The sequence below is a fragment of the Microcaecilia unicolor genome, chromosome 6, assembly GCF_901765095.1.
Source record: "Microcaecilia unicolor chromosome 6, aMicUni1.1, whole genome shotgun sequence".
Taxonomy (NCBI): Eukaryota; Metazoa; Chordata; class Amphibia; order Gymnophiona; family Siphonopidae; genus Microcaecilia; species Microcaecilia unicolor.
This window is the reverse complement of record NC_044036.1, coordinates 36300061-36318862: the sequence shown is the minus strand read 5'-3', so window position 1 is coordinate 36318862 and position 18802 is coordinate 36300061. Positions and strand designations below refer to the sequence as shown.

The 18802-nt window shown below is 43.0% G+C and overlaps 1 protein-coding gene across 1 annotated transcript in view; it reads right to left on the bottom strand.

The window, feature by feature from the left end:
* The window catches only part of HOOK1 (hook microtubule tethering protein 1), a 140301-nt gene that overhangs the window by 30737 nt on the left and 90762 nt on the right, over positions 1-18802 (bottom strand). Inside the window, exons 13-15 of the mRNA XM_030206091.1 lie at positions 13266-13353; positions 13128-13188; positions 1239-1379 (exon numbers count right to left, since the gene is read on the bottom strand). Of these exons, the coding sequence (XP_030061951.1) occupies positions 1239-1379; positions 13128-13188; positions 13266-13353 (290 nt within the window). The remainder of the gene's footprint in view (positions 1-1238; positions 1380-13127; positions 13189-13265; positions 13354-18802) is intronic.

Sequence of the window (18802 nt, the reverse complement as noted above, 5' to 3'; positions counted from 1 at the left end):
AGGATGCTGGGCTTGATGGGCCTTCGCTCTATCTCAGTATGGCAATACTTATGCTATGTTCTTATGTTCTTATTTCACAAACAGAATATGTGTATGGTAAAAAAAAAAAATTCTACATTGGCTTTTACAACTACTCAAAAGTACATATAGGTTTTAAAAGGGGGTTCAGTCTGGCGAGAGCTTTACATGAGGGAACAATTCGCTTTAATCCCATGTAGTTTTTGTTCCACCTGCAACATGAAACAGTGTTAAAATTGCGGCGTTACTCCTTAATTGGTGGCTATTATAGGTATACATTTATAAAATGGGGCAACTACTTGTGGAAGCTGAAGAATGGCACTTTCCCATGTGAACGTGCCAACACATCCATGTGGAAGCTGCTGGGTCTATGCTGCTAATTTTTTCTAATGTGCATCATTGCCGGAAAATGTGGTGAAGGCGGTTAGCTTAGCAGAGTTTAAAAAGGGGTTGGACGGTTTCCTAAAGGACAAGTCCATAAACCGCTACTAAACGGACTTGGAAATATCCAAAATCCCAGGAATAACATGTATAGAATGTTTGTACGTTTGGGAAGCTTGCCAGGTGCCCTTGGCCTGGATTGGCCGCTGTCGTGGACAAGATGCTGGGCTCGATGGACCCTTGGTCTTTTCCCAGTATGGCATTACTTATGTACTTATTGTCAAATGGCTGCTCCTGCTGCACGTGATGGCAAATACACATGCACTCTTGCATATATTTTAGAAAAGGCCAATTCTTTTCGAAAATACCACTGGGATTCAGCATGTCTTGACCTGTACATCTCTATACCACATGTAAATTAGGACTTTTAGTATCAAACATTTTTTTTCCAGTAAGCCTGATATATTCTCTGGCTGAACAGTTTAAGAGGCTATCTTAATTGCAGTGGCTCCTGGGTACCCAATGCTGGAACCAAAATGAAATATTAATTGCAATTGTCTGTTGGGTACACTGAAGGGGATTACCTAAGTCAAATAAAGGAAATGTTCTAGAAGCTATCCAATATTTATTACCTTGGCTACTTGTAAGCATTTGCAAACCTCAGGCTAGTGCTGCACAATTTAAAAATAGTGCCAGAGATCAGATGAGATCAAAGGAAGTATATGGGACAAATAATGGTAGAAACCGGGTAACAGAAACCATGTTCCTGCTTAGAGACATCAGCGACTTCTATTATAGATTAGTTTTTATTGTAACAGAAAACCACCACCAAAAGTTACCTATTTTCAGTTTCCAGTTGGCTCGTGGTGCGTTGCCTTTCGTCCAACTGGTCTTGCAGTTCTTGGATGCGCTCATTCTCTGATCCCTCCTGTTGCAAACGAAGCATCTTGTTCTCATGCTGTAGTCGTATGAATACTTCTCTGCAGTCCACAACAATGAAATAAAGGACAAAATTTTAAAATAACACACATTTTAGACACCGCTGAACATTTAACAACATTAATTACCTCCTCACAAACAAAACAAATCAAAAATAAAGAACCATCTTTGTGAAGGTGCTTTGTCCTGAATGCCAGCCCCTACCATAAATGGTACAGATTTTGCTCTATGAAAAGCACATAACCAAACATATATAAAATGAATGGAAATGAAATGGGTCCGTGGGGCCCGTTCCATTTTTTGTTATGACTAGAACCAGCCACAAAAATGTGCTATTAGTGAGGTCCAAGAGTGGTGTATGCTGATCTTAGGTACTTTAAATCTTATTATGATTCATTGAATATCTGTAGTTACTGTAGATCACTTGCATGTTCTTTGTTAGAACTGCTCAACTCATGTAAAATTGTATATAAGGGCTGGTCCAATCCAGAAGCAAAACAAATTCCAACTACATTTGTTCCCAGATTTGGAGGGAGAAGGAAGCAGAATCAAAGCACGAGTCAGGCACCTACTCTTGTAGAAGTCACCTTGATCCAGATAAGGGCAAATCATTTAAAAATCTAAGCTGACAAACATTGGGAAATCTATTCATAGAACAAAGTTGCTTACCTGTAATATGTGTTCTCCATGGAAGAAAGATAATCAATCACATAGAGAACTTCTTCAAACGTTGTACTAAAGCCTAGAAAGCTTATTTTTTGCCATGTGTGGAACTTCCCATCCTGCTACTGATGTGTGAGCCACCCCTCAAGTTCTACGTGGAGTGGAGTGGCGGCCTAGTGGTTAGAGCACCAGTCTTGACATCCAGAGGTGGATGGTTCAAATCCCACTACTGCTCCTTGTGATCTTGGGCAAGTCACTTAACTCTCTATTGCCTCAGGTACAAAATTAGATTGTGAGCCTTCCAGGGACAGAGAAATACCCAGTGTATCTGAATGTAACTCACCTTGAGCTACTACTGAAAAGTGTGTGAGCAAAATCCAAATAAATAATAATAATAATATGTAATAGCTTAGAGAAGAACTCCAAAAAAGGGAAATGAACGGTACATTTTCTCCATATATAAGGAGGATTAAACCATCCAAATATGCAGGAATACCAAGCTAAAAACGTTTTGGAAGGGGGAAAGAGGGGGGAGAACAATTGTCTATTGCCTATGTCTAGTTTATTCTAGCTGTACACCATCTTGGGTGAATTTCTTCAAAAAGGCAGTAAATAAATTCAAATAAATTAGCAGAAATTAGGTCTTACCCAGTACTTTTCTTTCCATTAGTCCTACTAGACCAGTCCAGAACCTGTGGGTTATGCCTGTCAATCAGCAGACAGACAGAGACTAAAGACGTGAACTCTGCCCTATAAGGGAACTTTGCAGTCTCAGGTCTTCAGTATTTTGAATGACAAAGCAATGGAGCTTAGATGTTTCTTTCAGTATATATCTTGATCTATTAATATTCAACAATTTTCAGAAAAAAGGTTATAGAAAACATAACTCTGAAACCTGACAGGAAACCTTAAGCATGCAGTAGAATTCATAAACTAGAGCTCTTAAAAACACACTAGTGAAAAAGGCCCGTTTCTGACTGAAATGAAACGGGCGCTAGCAAGGTTGTCATCGGAGTGTGTATGTTTGAGAGAGTGTGTGTTATAGTGACTGTGTGTGATAGAGAGAGAGTGAGACTGGGTGCGAGTGTGTCCATGAGAGAGAGTGTGTGTGTGAATTTTCCTCGGAGTGTGTATGTTTGAGAGAGTGTGTGTGAGAGTGACTGTGTGAGTGAGAGAGAGTGAATGTGCGAGTGTGTATGTGTGTGATAGAGAGTGTGACTGGGTGTGTCCATGTGAGAGGGAGTGTGTGTGTGAGAATTTTCCTCGGAGTGTGTATGTTTCAGAGAGTGTGTGTGAGAGTAATTGTGTGACAGACAGAGAGAGAGAGAGAGCGAGAGTGAATGTGCGAGTGTGTGTGTGTGAGAGAGAGAGTGAGACTGGGTGCGAGTGTGTCCATGAGAGAGACAGTGTGTGTGTGTGAGAATCAGTGTGTGCGCCAGGGGCCCCTCCCTCCTCCCTCCCAGTTCCAGGGTCCCTCCTCCCTCCGACCGAGTTCCAGGCTCATCCCCTCTCCCTTATTCCGAGTTCCAGGGTCCCTTCCAGTTTCAGGATCACCCCACCCTCCCTCAGAGTTTCAGGGTCCTCATCCCCAAATCCTTTTGTCCTTTACCTGTTAAGACGCAGTTTTTGCTGTAGAAACAGCCTTTGATGTGTTTCAGATGTAAGAAGGAAATAAAACCGACAATGTGGATGTGCTTGGTTTGAGTGTATGTGAATGACGGCTGTGTTGGGGGGGAGGAAACAGAGATTAACCAAAGGGCTTCCTTGCTTAGAGTTATCAATAGAAATCAAACAAAATAAAACATGGAAAATAAAATAAAATGATACCTTTTTTTATTGGACATAACTTAATACATTTCTTGATTAGCTTTCGAAGGTTGCCCTTCTTCGTCAGATCGGAAATAAACAAATGTGCTAGCTGACAGTGTATATAAGTGAAAACATTCAAGCATTACTATGACAGTCTGACAGGGTGGGAGAATGGGTTTGGTAGGAGGTATGCATGGGGACATCAAAGCATATCATTGATATTCTAACAGGATGGGTGTGGATAGGTGAGGGGAGGGGTGATCAACAGAGAATTACAACTTTATGGTTTGTAATGGGCTAGGAAACCCAGATCCTTGTTAAGTCCTTTCTGTTGGGTGTTAAAATATTCAATCATTCTGACTTCAAAGGTCTTACGTTCTTGTATGGTTTCAAAGTTACCTTTCAGGATTCTCACTGTGAAATCACTGTTGATCACCCCTCCCCTCACCTATCCACACCCATCCTGTTAGAATATCAATGATATGCTTTGATGTCCCCATGCATACCTCCTACCCACCCCCATCTTCCCACCCTGTCAGACTGTCATAGTAATGCTTGAATGTTTTCACTTATATACACTGTCAGCTAGCACATTTGCTTATTTCCGATCTGACGAAGAAGGGCAACCTTCGAAAGCTAATCAAGAAATGTATTAAGTTATGTCCAATAAAAAAAAGGTATCTTATTTTCTTTTCCATGTTTTATTTTGTTTGATTTCTATTGATAACCTTAAGAGTGGACTAACACGGCTACCACACTCCTCTACTTGCTAAAGTGTATTTTATTTGCGTTCAGCAGCATTGCCGGAGTCGGAGTGGAGAGGCAGGGAGGCGGAACGTTGTGTGAGCGACTGCTGGAGGGTGGGTGAGGGTGACTGTGGGATGGGGGCGGGGTCCAACAGCAATTTACTTTTGGTTTCAAATGACGGCTGCGTTGCAATGGGGAGTTGAAACAGAGAGGGGTTGGAGGGTGTAGCACTGGGTGTTGCGACTTTGGGGAGGGGTTGGAGGGTAAAGCACTGGGTGTTTTGAACTCGGGGGTGGGTGGAGGGGGAGCGGTTGCAACATGTGTGTGTGGGGGTGTTATTGTTTGCAACCTGGGGGGTGTAGGGGTGAGAGGTGGTGACTTTGGCGGTGCGTGTGTGTGTTTGAGCGGCGCTGTCTCTTTTTTTTTTTTCCTTAGTATCTGACGGAGGGGGTGGGGTGAGCTGCGGCGACCTGTTTGGGGGGGGTGGAGAGCGGAGCAGTGGGTGGTGCTACTCGGGAGGGGGCGGAGGGTGGAACACTGTGTGTTGTGACCTTGGGGGAGGTCGTGGGAGCTGTGGCAACATGTGGGGGTGGGGTGGAGGGTGGTAGTGTTGGCAACTTGAGGGGGTGTAGGGGTGAAGGGTGTTGACTCTGTGGGGGTGTGGGTGTGCGGCGGTTCTTTTTTTTTTTTTTTTGTATGTGACTGGAGGGGGGGGGGGTGCGCGGCAGTGAGGACTGTCCAGCAATCTGTTTGGGGGGGGGGTGGGGGGAGTGAATGGTGGAACAGTGGGTGGTGCGACTGGGGAGAGGGTGGAGCAGGGTGTTGTTACCTTGGGGTGGGTGGTGGGGGGGAGCGATGGCAACATGTGTTGTTGGCAACATGTGTGCATGGTGTTGAAACCCTCATTCGTCCTTGAGTGTTGGCCCCGCCCTCGCGTCAAACGTGTTGATGTCGAGGGCGGAGCAATGCGATTGGTTGAGTGACATTGTTCCGCCCTCAACGTCATCACGTTTGACGTGAGGGCGGGGCCAGCACTCATGGACGATTGTGGGTTTCGCCACCATGCATTTAGAACGTTGGGGCTTGTGGAGGCTTCATAGAACGTTGGAGGTGTGTTTTATATGTATAGAAGATATAATCCTCAGGAGGGTCTCTGAACTGGTCTGATAGGACTAAAGGAAAGATTATCAACAGGTAAGACTTAATTTCTCCTTCCTTAGCATCTTCACTAAACCAGTATAGGACCTCTGGGATGAAGCAAAGAAATCCTTAAGAAGGGTGAGTCTCTGATATCCCTGCCCAAATAACTTTAGCTCCAAGCGTAGCCTCTGCTTGTACCCCTACACTGAGCTGATAGTGCCTCTCAAATGGATGAAGTGGCAACCATGTTGCAGCCCTGCAAATGTCAACCAGTGCCACCACATGTGTGACTCCACCCAAGAGGCTGTCATCCTGTATGTGCTCTCCATGTTTGAGGCAGCTGCTTCTGAATCAGAATATATATTGAAGAAATCATCTCTTTGAGCTAATGGGCAACAATAGCCTTAGCGTTTGCTTTGCTCTTCCTTGTACCTCCAAAAACAAAATCAATCTGTCCTTCTCTGAAATGGAGAAATTAAGTCCTACCTGCTAATTCTTTTTAGACCTTCCAGACTGGACCAGACAATTGGGTTATGCACTCCTACCAGCAGATGGCGATTGAGAACCACTGACAACAATGTAAACCTAAAATAACCCTGTGCAATACTTAGTTAGTCAGTACTTTCACACCAAAGCAGAAAGTAGAAACCAGGAATCAAGAAAAGTAATGATACCCTCTAAGAAGTTGGGGAACTAATCATAACTGACCAACTAATGAAAAACATATCAACTGTTCACTTTAGTGGATTTGTTTAGTTCTCATTTTTAATTTATTTTTTTACACCAAAAACAGAGTGGCAGAGTAGCCTAGTGGTTAGTGTAGTGGGCTGAAAACCTGGGGAGCTGGGTTCAATTCCCACTGTGCCTTCTTGTGACTGGGCAAGTCACTTAACCCTCCATTGGTCCAGGTAGAATACTTAGATTGTGAGCCCACTAGGGACACAGAAAGCACCTGCATATAATAAATGTAAACCACTTTGATTGTCCCACAGAAAGGCAGTATATCAAATCCCATTACCCTTACCCTCCCTTACATCTCTAGCCCACTGCCATTTATATTCTACACACATTAACTGTCTCACCACTGCTACACTGAACAAGGATGGGTTCTGGACCAGTCTGGAGGGACTAAAGGAAAGAAAATTAGCAGATAAGACCTAATTTCTCCTTCCTTAGAATCCCTCTAGACTGGTCCAAATGCTTGGTAAATACCAAAACAGGCTTAGGAAGGGCCCATCCATATACTGAAACAAACACTTATCAGCAAAAACTGCATCCTGCCGTGCTTGCACCTTCAACCAACAGTTGTTTCATAAAGGAATGGAAGGACGACCAAATGGCCACCCTGCAAATGTCCTGAGGGGGAAATAAGGCTGGTCTCTGCCCACAATGCCACCTGCCCCCTGATCAAATATGTCTTAAGAGGTAGATGCACTGGATGGCCCTGAAGGATGTATGCCAAAGAAATCTCTTTAATCCAATGTGCAATCAATGCTTTTGCCATTGCATGTCCCTTCTTCTGACCTCCAAACACTGCAAATAAATGATCTGAGCGACAAAACTCTTCTGGACACCAAAGATACTTGTGCAATACTCTACTTATATACAACAGATAGAGGCGGCACTGATCCACAACCCCTTTCGAGTCTCCCAAAACTGGCAAAGACATATTCTGGTTGACATGAAATGCCGAAACATCCTCCAAGAGAAAGGAGAGGAAGGATGCAGCACTACCTCCACCTTTGAGAACACTAAAATGGGCTCTCTACATGAAAAGGCCTGCAACCCTGAAATCCAGAAATATCGACTTCAAGGTAGCATCCTCTAAGGTGACATCCTTCAAGGGCGTAAAGAGGCTGAGAGCACCAAATTCAAATGTCAAGGTGAAGTAAGAAGTGTTGAGGTCTAATCAGCTTAACTCCTCTCAAAAATTTAACTACATCTGATGAGAGGCTAACATCTTACCTCTTACTAATCCTCTACAGCATGCCAATATTGCCACCTGTACTTTCAGGGAGAATAAGGACAACTCCCTATCTAGCCCATCCTTCATGAATTCCAAAATCCAAGCCCCAAGTGGCATAAGATGTCTCTCCTGAAACCAACCTTCAAAACTGCACCAGATTCCTTACATAAAGCCAAGGAAGTAGACCTCTTCCTTGACTTCAACATAGTAGCTATCACCTTACCTGAATATCCTCTCTTTTGCAGCCTTGTCCTCTCAAGAGCTAGGTCATAAGTCCAAATGGAGACAGATTTGGCATGTGAACTGGACTTTGCACCAGAAGATTTTCCACCACTGGAAACTTCATTGGGGACACTAACTTGAGACACATCAGATTTCCATACCATGCATCTTTCCCCATCTATATATTTTGCATTTGGCCCCTCAGCTATACAGTAAGCAGTATTGTAGAAAAGCATTAGTATCACAGCAATGTTATTTGAATATTCTAATTGTGTGCTTATTAGATATTTCATTAGTATTATTCTCACATCGTATTATATCTCTGTTATTTGAATTTCAATGCAGTTAAATGTGTATATTTCTGATCCTGTTTCATGGTAGTCCTGTTATTAGTTTTCAATTTGCTGTATGTATTGTATTTATGTTTATACTTGTAGATTTTACTATTGTTATGCTGTTAACAAAATTGTAAGTTTGATGTTAAACTATACCTACTGTACACCGACTTGAGTGAATCTCATCATAAAGGCGGTTAATAAATCCAAACAAACAAATAAATAAATAAATAAATAAAATAAAAATAAATGGCCTCTGTGGCCAGCCCAGAACTACTAACACCACCTGCCTTCCGTGACCTTCATTCACTGCATGACCTGACCCAACTACAGCCACAGCAGAAACACATAAAGCAATCCATCCTGGGGCCACACCTGAACTAGGGCATCTATTCCTTCCAACTATAGATCTCTCAACTGACACCATCAAGTCCATAACCAGATGGCTCCCAACATTCCACTATCAGTGCAAAGGCTTCTTGGGATAGACGCCACTCTCCTGGCTCCAAGAGATTTCTGCTCTAATAATCCACTTGAACTATGGACAGATCTATCAGACCATCAGGCTCACCATCTATCTCTACTTTGCAATTCACATAGGCTACTGCTGTTATATTGTCCAACCTTGCATCCATGACTGGAAAGCCACCTGAGCTTGGCAGACCGCTCTGGTCTTCAATCTGTTTATGGACCACTTCGCCTCTTCCTTGGACCAGAGTCTCTGTGTCACCTGCCCCAGGCAATGAGCCCCCCAGCCCTTGAGACTGACCTCCATGGTTACAAATCACCCACTCCAGAGGCTCCAAGATCATGCCCTGTTCCAAACTGAGGTTGTGAAGACATCAACCCAGACTCCTCCTCGCCTCTCCCAGGAGCAAGCACCTCACCTCCAATTCCGGTGTCTATGGTGATCAGTAAAACAGAAGAGCTTTCTGAAAGGGATATATGTGTGCTTGGGCCCACTGAATCACCTCCAGTCGCTGCTGCTGCTGCTGCTGTTATTTATTTATTAGGATTTATTTACCGCCTTTTTGAAGGAATTCACTCAAGGCGGTGTACAGTAAGAATAGATCAAACATGAGCAATAGGCAATTAGAGCAGTAAAAAAATTCAAACAACAATACAAAACATGGCATTGTATTCTACTTGCAATGACAACACAATATGCTATGTATCCAAACACCTGAAGCTAATTTCAGGCCTGCAACCTCCTGCTGCTCAGAAGGCTTTGCACTTGCGACTGAAGCTTCTTTGTCCTTGTCGGCCACAGGAATATCCATCCTTGCTTGTTTCGAAGCAGACCCTTAGGTATTCCAGCACCTGAGAGGACTTGAGTTTGTTCCTGGCTGGATTGACCACCTAGCACAACCACTCCAGGAACTACACCACCTGTGATGTGGCATAACTTTCCTGAAAACTTTGATTGAATCAACTGGTCATTCAGGTAAGGTTGGACCAGGATGCCCTCTTTTTCTGGTAATTTCTACTGCTTAGGTTCTCCTTTGCCAAGGGTTTTCCGGACTTCACCAAAAAAGCTGTTTGCCCCTGAAAGGATGTCTGCTGAGATGGATTTTTGAGCCAGTATCTGCAGACCAATTACAGAGCCATAAAAGCCATCTTGCAGAGACTGCCACAGATATATTCTTGCGGAAGCTCCAATTAGGTCATAAAGAGCATCTGTCATGAAAGCCAGATTCCTCTCCAGATAGGCAGTGCTTGAGAACTCTTCCACTTCTTCCCCCTGAGCCAGCCCTTGGCCCTGCTGGATCCACCAAAGGGAAGCGCTAGGCGCTAGAAACATAGGCACTGTAAACTGCTGCCTGGAAACTCAGAGCAAATATCAAATGCTTGTTGAAGCCATATCTCTAATTTGTGATCCTGCACATTCTTTAGAATGAAGCCTCCTTTCATAGAGATAGTAGTCTTTTTGGTAACCAGTGTTACCAAGGCACCTACCTCAGACTGTTTTAGCTTCTCCTTCTCTTCAGAAAGCAAACAGTACAGCTTAGCCATGATGCTGCCCATTCTTAGTCCCATCTCAGGGACCTTTCACTCCACCAAAATAAGAACTTGAATGGTTTGCTAAATTGGAAATGCTTTGGAAGACTCACTATTCTCCATCAAGATAGGGTCTCCTGTACTGGCATTACAGTGGAAATCACTACAGGTTTTCTTCCCTTCAGGTCCCTTCTGAAGAGAAGAGACAAATATGGTCAGGCCATCTCCCTGTTTGATAGACGTCCCACTTCTCAAGCTGCTCTGGCAAGGAATCTGCTTTTGTTTTCGGTGATCTCCCACCAATCGGGACTTCTGATTGTCCAGTGCCTGCAGACATCTCTGCTTTGATGTGGAAGCCAAGGAAAGAACTTCCACTGGACTCCCCCCAATCCACTTGGTTAAAGCAACTGAAGTGACTCTCCCCGCCCCCCAACAATCACTGAAGCCTTCTTTTATCTACAGACCAGAGCCCCACACTACAGTCCTACTGGGGAACGAAGGTCCTTGTCCTGTCTTTGTAACACACAAATCTTATATCTTAAGAACATACATTAACTATAATATTGTTGAAATAGGAATGACTTAGTTTTCGAAAGGCAAAATAAGAAGAGACTTCATGAAGATCTTCAGACAAGGAATTCCATTAAAATGGTCCCACGTATGAGAGATTCCTAGCTGAAGAAAGCTTGATAATGTTAAGGCCTGGAAGATGAAGAAATCCTTTTTGAGACGAACAAAATGCCCGTAAAGGGGAATGTTTTAATCAATTTTCTTGAAAGATACACAGGGCAACCTAACTGAAGCGCTTTATATACAAGACACAACAATTTGAAATCAATGCATTTGGAATCTGGCAGCCAGTGCATCTGATAGAATGGAGTAATGTGTTCCATTTTCTTAATTCCAGTGATTAGTTGGGTAGCCGTATTTTGAACTAGCTGCAGCAATTGTAAACTGGCTTTGCTAGAGCCAACCAAAAGAGAATTACAATAGTCCAACCTGCTGGTAATAGAAGCATACCAGTTTTATCAAGTTGTCTTAAGTTAGTATGGATTTCAGCTGTCGTAGCATACACAGATAGTAAAAGATTTCACAATATGACCTATTTGCAATTTGAAATTCAAAGCATTATTACACTAGACCCCAAGAGTAACCATAGACTTCAAAAGCAGAAGTTTGCCATATATCACTAGCAAAACTCTCAAGCTGTTATGTTTGCGTGAAAGCCACATAGCCAACGATTTATCCACGTTCAGAATGAGATCATACCTGCTCATTCAGTCTGTTAGAATCTGGAGTCTGCAATTAAACCGCGAGAAATTTCCTCTTTGATTATCTTTCACAAAAATAAGCTGAATATCATCAGCAAAAAAGTGGAAGTCAAATTCCCAGTTCTCCAACAGCTTTGACAATGATTCCAAATACAAATTAAAAACAGTGGGCAAAATAAGTGATCCTTGTCGAAGACCCTATTTTAAAGACTTCTTTGAAGAGAGCTCATGATTCCAACAAACTAAGTGAGCATGATAAGTGGAATAAGAAGCAAACCATTGCAGTACTGTTGATTTAATACCAATGTCACTGAGACGTTGCAACAATTTGGGATGCGATACTGTCAAAGTCTGCGGTAAGATCTAATTGCACCCATAAGGCATCATAGCCTTGATCAGCCTTTACCAGATGGGCCCTGTTCTCCAACTAGCCCAGAAGCTGCATGGTACGCTCATCACCATCTGCTAGAGATAAAAAAATACAGAAGACCTTAGGCTGTACAGTGCACTTATAGTGCAGAGCTCACAAGTCTTTAGTTTGTCTCCATCTGCTGGTTGACAGGCATAACCCAAAGGTTCTGGACTGGTCTGGTAAGGATAAGGAAATCAACAAATCCAAACAATCTCAATTTCTCTCTCTATATATATATCTTCTCCTATCAACCAGCAGATGGAGAAGAGACTAAAGACATGAGCTCTGCCCTATAAGGGTAATGTGCAGCCTCAGGGCTGCATGTAACTCACATTAATACATTTAATGCAATTAACCCATTAGGCTCCATGCTCTTTGCCCCATGATCTACTACTCTACTTCTTATCATTTAGACATATGCAACGCTGTGATCTGGCACCTCTCTCTCTCCCTCTCATAGTGTGGTATCTCTCTTTCTGGCAAATCTCTTCCTCTCCTGCCCCTTCCTCCCTCCCACACCACATGTGCACTCCAGCATCTTTCTCCCTCCCCTTTCCCCTTGGCAGCCCTCTGAACTTGCTGTAAGGCCAGTGGAACTAAAGACACACTGCTTCTGGACAGTCTGAAACCTTTCCTCCATAGCATCCTGTCTCCCCTGACTGAACTTCATGATTCTGGTGGGTGGGATGCTACGGAGGAAGGGCTTCAGGAGGGACAGAAGCACTGTGTCTTCAGTGCCACTAGCCTCAAAGGCAAGTTTGGAGAGACATGGGAGAAGGTAAAGGGGACAAAGAAAGAGATGCTGCCTATGAATGAAGGGAAGGGAAGAGATCAAAACTAGATAGATTTGAGAAGGCAGAAAAAAAATGGAAGAAAGTTGAATGTGAACGATAGATATACAGCAGGAAGTGAAGAAGAAAGGAGGAGAGAAAAGAAATAGAAAATGGAAAGAATGCCCCGGAAAAAAAGCTTCTGAAGAAAAGCTCCATACAGGTGCCACTGGATGGCGATCATTCATTTGTGTGGCTGATTCATCCTACTGGTCTACAGAAAAACAGCTTTCACTTTCTTATTACCATAAGGCAAACTATTTAAATCACTCAAAGTGATAAACTGAAAGAAGTGAAGTAACATGAGATAAGAGATATTTCTGAAACTCTGTCTTACACAAACTGGATGAGGATATCGCTGTACAAAGAAATGGCAGAACACTGACTTCTCCTTACCTATATTCAACTGGCAGAAGTTCAGCAGCAAGGTTATCATTACCTTTTAGAGCTGCCATCCCTGAAGAAACAGATATACAAATCAGATTTTCTTCTGGACAGATAAGAATCAATTTATTAATTTAATTTCTCATATACCTGCTTGAGTCAGATGATCCTGCTGCATCTGGGAACATCGGAGCTCTTCATTGGTCTCTTTCAATGTATCACACTGTATCATTAATCGCTAAACATACATCAAAAACAAAAATAAAGTAGTATTAAAAAAAGAGTTGCAGTTAGAAATAGTAGTGAAGTACAACATAGCCCCTAATGCTGATTTTTGAGTCAGCCCTGTAAACAATCACCCCCACAAGATATTGCTGGAACTTTCCTAGTCTTGCTTTCATCTCTACAGACCTCAGGCCTTCGAGGCTTGGATGTTGATAGGCCTGGGTATAATTAAAATATGCCATCACTGTCCATTTATTAAGCAACTAGTAGAAAAGGTCCGTTTCAGACACAAATGAAACGGGTGCTAGCAACGTTTTCCTTGGAGTGTGCATGTTTGAGAGTTTGTGTGAGAGAGTGACTGTGTGAGAGAGAGTGAATTTGCGTGTGTGTGTCAGAGTGTGCGAGTGTGTGTCTGTGAGAGACAGTGTGTGTGCCTGGCCCCCCCCCCCCCCACCCAGTTCCAGTGTACCCCCTCCCTCCGTGTTTCAGGGTCATCGACCCCCCTCTCTCCCTCCGTGTTTCAGGGTCGTCTTCCCCCTTTCTCTGTGTTCCAGGGTCATCCCCCCCCTCCGTGTTCCAGGGTCGTTGTCCCCCCTCCCTCCATGTTCCAGGGTCATCTCCACCCTCCCTCCGTGTTCTAGGGTCGTCGTCCGCTGGGTCCGCCCCGTTTTGTGCTGATTTGCTGCTCCCTGCATTGCGGCTCCTCCCCTCTCCCTTCTATTGGCCAATCTGATGTCTCTTCTCTTTTTTCTCCTTCCCCTGCTCCTTTCTTATTGGCCACTGATGATTTCTGTTCCTTCTCGACCCCCCCTCCCATTTCCAGACCCACCCCTCCCGCTCTCTGAGTTCCAGACCCCACCTCCCTGGCTCCTTCCTTCCGATTTGCAGACTGTTGTCTTCGCGACCGGAGTGCCCGTCCCGTAGCCATTTAGGCTGCGTCTTTGGAGCTCCGAGTATCATGGTCGTCGCCTCCCTCCCCTTTTCCAAGTGCTGCCTTTCTTTCTTTTCGGCCGGCACTGCGATCCGGCTCTCCACTTCCGGTTTTGCCGCGGTACTGCTGACGCCGCTCCTCACGCTCCATATTTTCATCCCGGAGCTCCTTCAGCAGCGGCGGGAGCTGCAACTGTTGTCTCTCGCTGCTGCTACTGTTGTCTTCGCACCCGGACTGCCCGTCCGTAGTGCTGCGGCCTGGGAGGCTGGTTGGTATCAGCGGTGGTGACGGCCCCGGAAGGGGTGCGACACGTTCAGGGTTTTTTTTTTTTTTATCCACTGGCTGCTTCTCTCGAGCCTTTTGCTGTTTGTGGGGTTGGATCAGCTGTGTGTTTTTTTTTTCTCACCCGGGATTACGTCATAGTGCGGCCAATGACGTCAGTCGGATCTACAGAGCCTAGCAGACCAACTCCGAGAAAGCCACGGTCCCAGGCAAGATAGAACGTTGGAGGTGAGAATTATTATATAGGAAGTCAAAGGCCAATGTTAATAAAATACAAATGAGGCATATGATACCATAGAAGCTAAAGTATGTATGTACATTCAGGCAATATTGCCAAAACTACAGCTCTCCAAGGTGAAACATTTTACAGACATACAGTTTTAGAGCTAATAGGTAATCGGCTGTTTTACATATAGATATGCATCGCATTACATCAGATTTTGTATCAACACTTCTGCAAGCTAGTTCAAGTGCATTAACCAAAAATAGTAAACAAATTTTGAAAACTGTATTTTACCTGATATATATATTTGTATATCTATATTTAAGGAAGAAGACTAGCTCTCATACCAATATTTCCTTTTAATTTACACCAAATTTCTCTTAAGTTACATCAGTTTCTTTGGACAAATATGTGCAAACTTTCCCATTGAAAATTATCCCAAAGAAAGAACATGCACACATCTAGACTTGCTATTTAGTGCACCAAAATTTCCCAGTTTATTTTACATACATACGTCAGTTTATATAAAGGATGCATGTAAGTACTAACTCTCTCCACCATCTAAGAATACCTCCACTCAGGTTGAATTAATTTAGGTGCTTAAGAGTCTGAATGCATATAAGTTTATGCATACATATATTCCAGTCAATGTTATACATGGCTATCTTACCCACTGAAGTCATAGTAAACATTTTTAATATATTAGAAACAAAACGCCCACAAGGAAATCAGTTGAATCAATAGATAATCAAGTAGTAAAGGGGCAATTAGAGGCAGTCAAGTCAATAGTAGAAACACTAAGGGGGCCCTCTTATTAAGCTGCGCTAAAAGGGCCCTGCGAAAGCAGCGGGGGCCCTTTTTGCTACGCACTGAGGTCCTTTATACCGCAGCAGGTAAAAAAGGCTGTAAAAAGAAATTTCCATGTGGCTATGTGGGGAGGGAGCACTTACCACCACCCACTGAGGTGGCGGTAAGGACTCCCATGCTAACCTGAAAGTAACCGGGTAGCGCCGTAGCACCTGCAGAAATATTTTTTAAAATATTTCTGTTAGCACCAGAAATGTCGTGCATGCTGGGGGTGGAACTACCATCAGCGCTCATGTTGGGCCAGTGGTAGCTGGTGTGCGGTAAGCCCGTGGTGGGCGTACCGCTGCTTAGTAAAAGGGCCCCTCAATTAATTCTTTGTTTCGCACATTAATGAGAAGGAAAGGGAGCTATCCATGTCAGAAATGTTATTTAAAGGTGTTAATACAGTGGAACTGAAACAATCTCAGTTAAACTGGAAGGTGTAATAAGCCAAACTTACAAGTTAAAGAGCAGTAAATCACCTGGACCAGAAGGTATACACTCAGTATTGACAAGAACTTGAAAATGAAATTGCAGATCCACATCGACCAGAAGGAGGAGGACTTGGTGACCATTGATGACATCACCCACAGAGTATTAAAAAGGACATTGGCTCCTTAAGTGAAACTAATAACCATTACCTCCTCCGATACTTGCAGCATTTTTCATCTGCACTACTGCCCAATTGTGCCTGCTGCTGGAAAATCTACAGCATTCCCTTTTGTGACTGGCATCAGACCTATGTTTCTGATTTGAATTCCCCTTTTTTAAACAGTTGTCTTCAAGGTTTTAAGGCTCTTAATGACTCCCCTTTCACTTCAAGAAAAAGCTTTAAGAAACAAAGTTTTCAATTGCTTCTTAAATAAAGCTAAAGAAGAAATGTGACAAATCGCTGGAGGAAGAGCACTCCACAAGTGAGGGCCAGCTATAAAAAACACAAGCCCGAATTTCTTCCAAACGAACTTGATGGAATGAAGAACCAACAAATCCTGATCCTAAGACCCCAATACTCTACTCTCTTGGGACAATATGCCTGCAGGCCTTGAACCAAGGCCAAAGAAGCATCATCATGGTGCGCCCTGAACACCAACAAAAGCTTGAACTCAATGTGTCACACAAACGACAACCAATACAAAATCTTCAGCTGAGATGCAATATGCTCTCTCCCCTGTCGATTACTAGATAGCTCTTGTGAGGGTATCTCAGAACTTAACTTACTTTATAGGCTGCCTGTAAGCTGACATTTAGACCAACAAAATTTGATTGAGCAGCTGACATTTAGCCCAAAAAAATTGATTGAGGTTTTTATCACATTATGCCTCTATTTTCAATCTATTATACTTGGTAATTTGAATCTCCATTTAGAACATTTAGCTGATTAGACGGTGAGACAATTTATTAATTTTTTAAATACTGTTAATCTTAGCTTAGGTCCCCATCTGTCTGACTCATATTAAGGTTAACACCTTAGATTTAGTATTCTATTCCACTAATTTAGGGAAATCTTAGTTGATCATGTTAAAATGGGCCCCAGTTGCCTGGTCCAGTCATTTTTTACTTTTTTCTGAAATTTCCAAAATTATTAAAACAGGTAAAATCTGCTTTTAAAATAAAACAGGCCATAGAAAAGCTGGATGAGGAGTCATTTTGGCAGATTATAAGATCTGCTTTGAATTATGAAGTTTCTGATCCTAATTTATTGCGTGCAAATGGAATGAGTCAGCTAAAACAATTTTAGATAAGGTGGCCCCCGGTGTTGTATAGTAAATAAATAAATGTAACTAGTTACTGTACTTAAGTAAATGTTTTTTCACTTTTACTTGTAAAGAAGTACAGAATAACATCTGTTACTTTTACTTGTACTGAAGTAATGATTTTGCCAATTTTTACTACTTTTACTCAGATACATCTGATGCTTGCAGTTAAAAGTAAAAAGTAAATGCAGAAGTGAAATGTAAATGATGATTCCTCAGTAAACCCTACGAAACAGCAAAACCGGGGACAGGATTTTGCTATTGCAAACCTCATCACGCAAACAATGTATCATCTCATCTTAAATTTTGCTGTTCAGTGAATATCGCCGATAAGAACAGTGGAGTTGCTGTATTTGTTGAACTGGTTACTAGTCTCCAGCTAAACTGAACATTGATGAGTTGGGTCACTTGGAAGTGGAGATGAAGCTGAAATTAGTAGCAATTCTTGGTGAACAGACATATGTTTCTACCTTAACAGAAAATTTTCTACCATGGAAAATTTTACATTGGGGTGACTGTCTACTAGAGTATTTAGAGACAAAGTCTTGTTTGTCTGGCCTTAAGCTTGAGGGGTTCTCACATATCTGACGTTCTTGCATCAGTTCTTGAAGATATTCAAATTAAGTTTGCCATCAGACAAAAAATTGTTCCAACTTTGTTATATACAGTGGGGGAAATAAGTATTTGATCCCTTGCTGATTTTGTAAGTTTGCCCACTGACAAAGACATGAGCAGCCCATAATTGAAGGGTAGGTTATTGGTAACAGTGAGAGATAGCACATCACAAATTAAATCCGGAAAATCACATTGTGGAAATTATATGAATTTATTTGCATTCTGCAGAGGGAAATAAGTATTTAATCCCTCTGGCAAACAAGACCTAATACTTGGTGGCAAAACCCTTGTTGGCAAGCACAGCGGTCAGACGTCTTCTGTAGTTGATGATGAGGTTTGCACACATGTCAGGAGGAATTTTGGTCCACTCCTCTTTGCAGATCATCTCTAAATCATTAAGAGTTCTGGGCTGTCGCTTGGCAACTCGCAGCTTCAGCTCCCTCCATAAGTTTTCAATGGGATTAAGGTCTGGTGACTGGCTAGGCCACTCCATGACCCTAATGTGCTTCTTCCTGAGCCACTCCTTTGTTGCCTTGGCTGTATGTTTTGGGTCATTGTCGTGCTGGAAGACCCAGCCACGACCCATTTTTAAGGCCCTGGCGGAGGGAAGGAGGTTGTCACTCAGAATTGTACGGTACATGGCCCCATCCATTCTCCCATTGATGCGGTGAAGTAGTCCTGTGCCCTTAGCAGAGAAACACCCCCAAAACATAACATTTCCACCTCCATGCTTGACAGTGGGGACGGTGTTCTTTGGGTCATAGGCAGCATTTCTCTTCCTCCAAACACGGCGAGTTGAGTTCATGCCAAA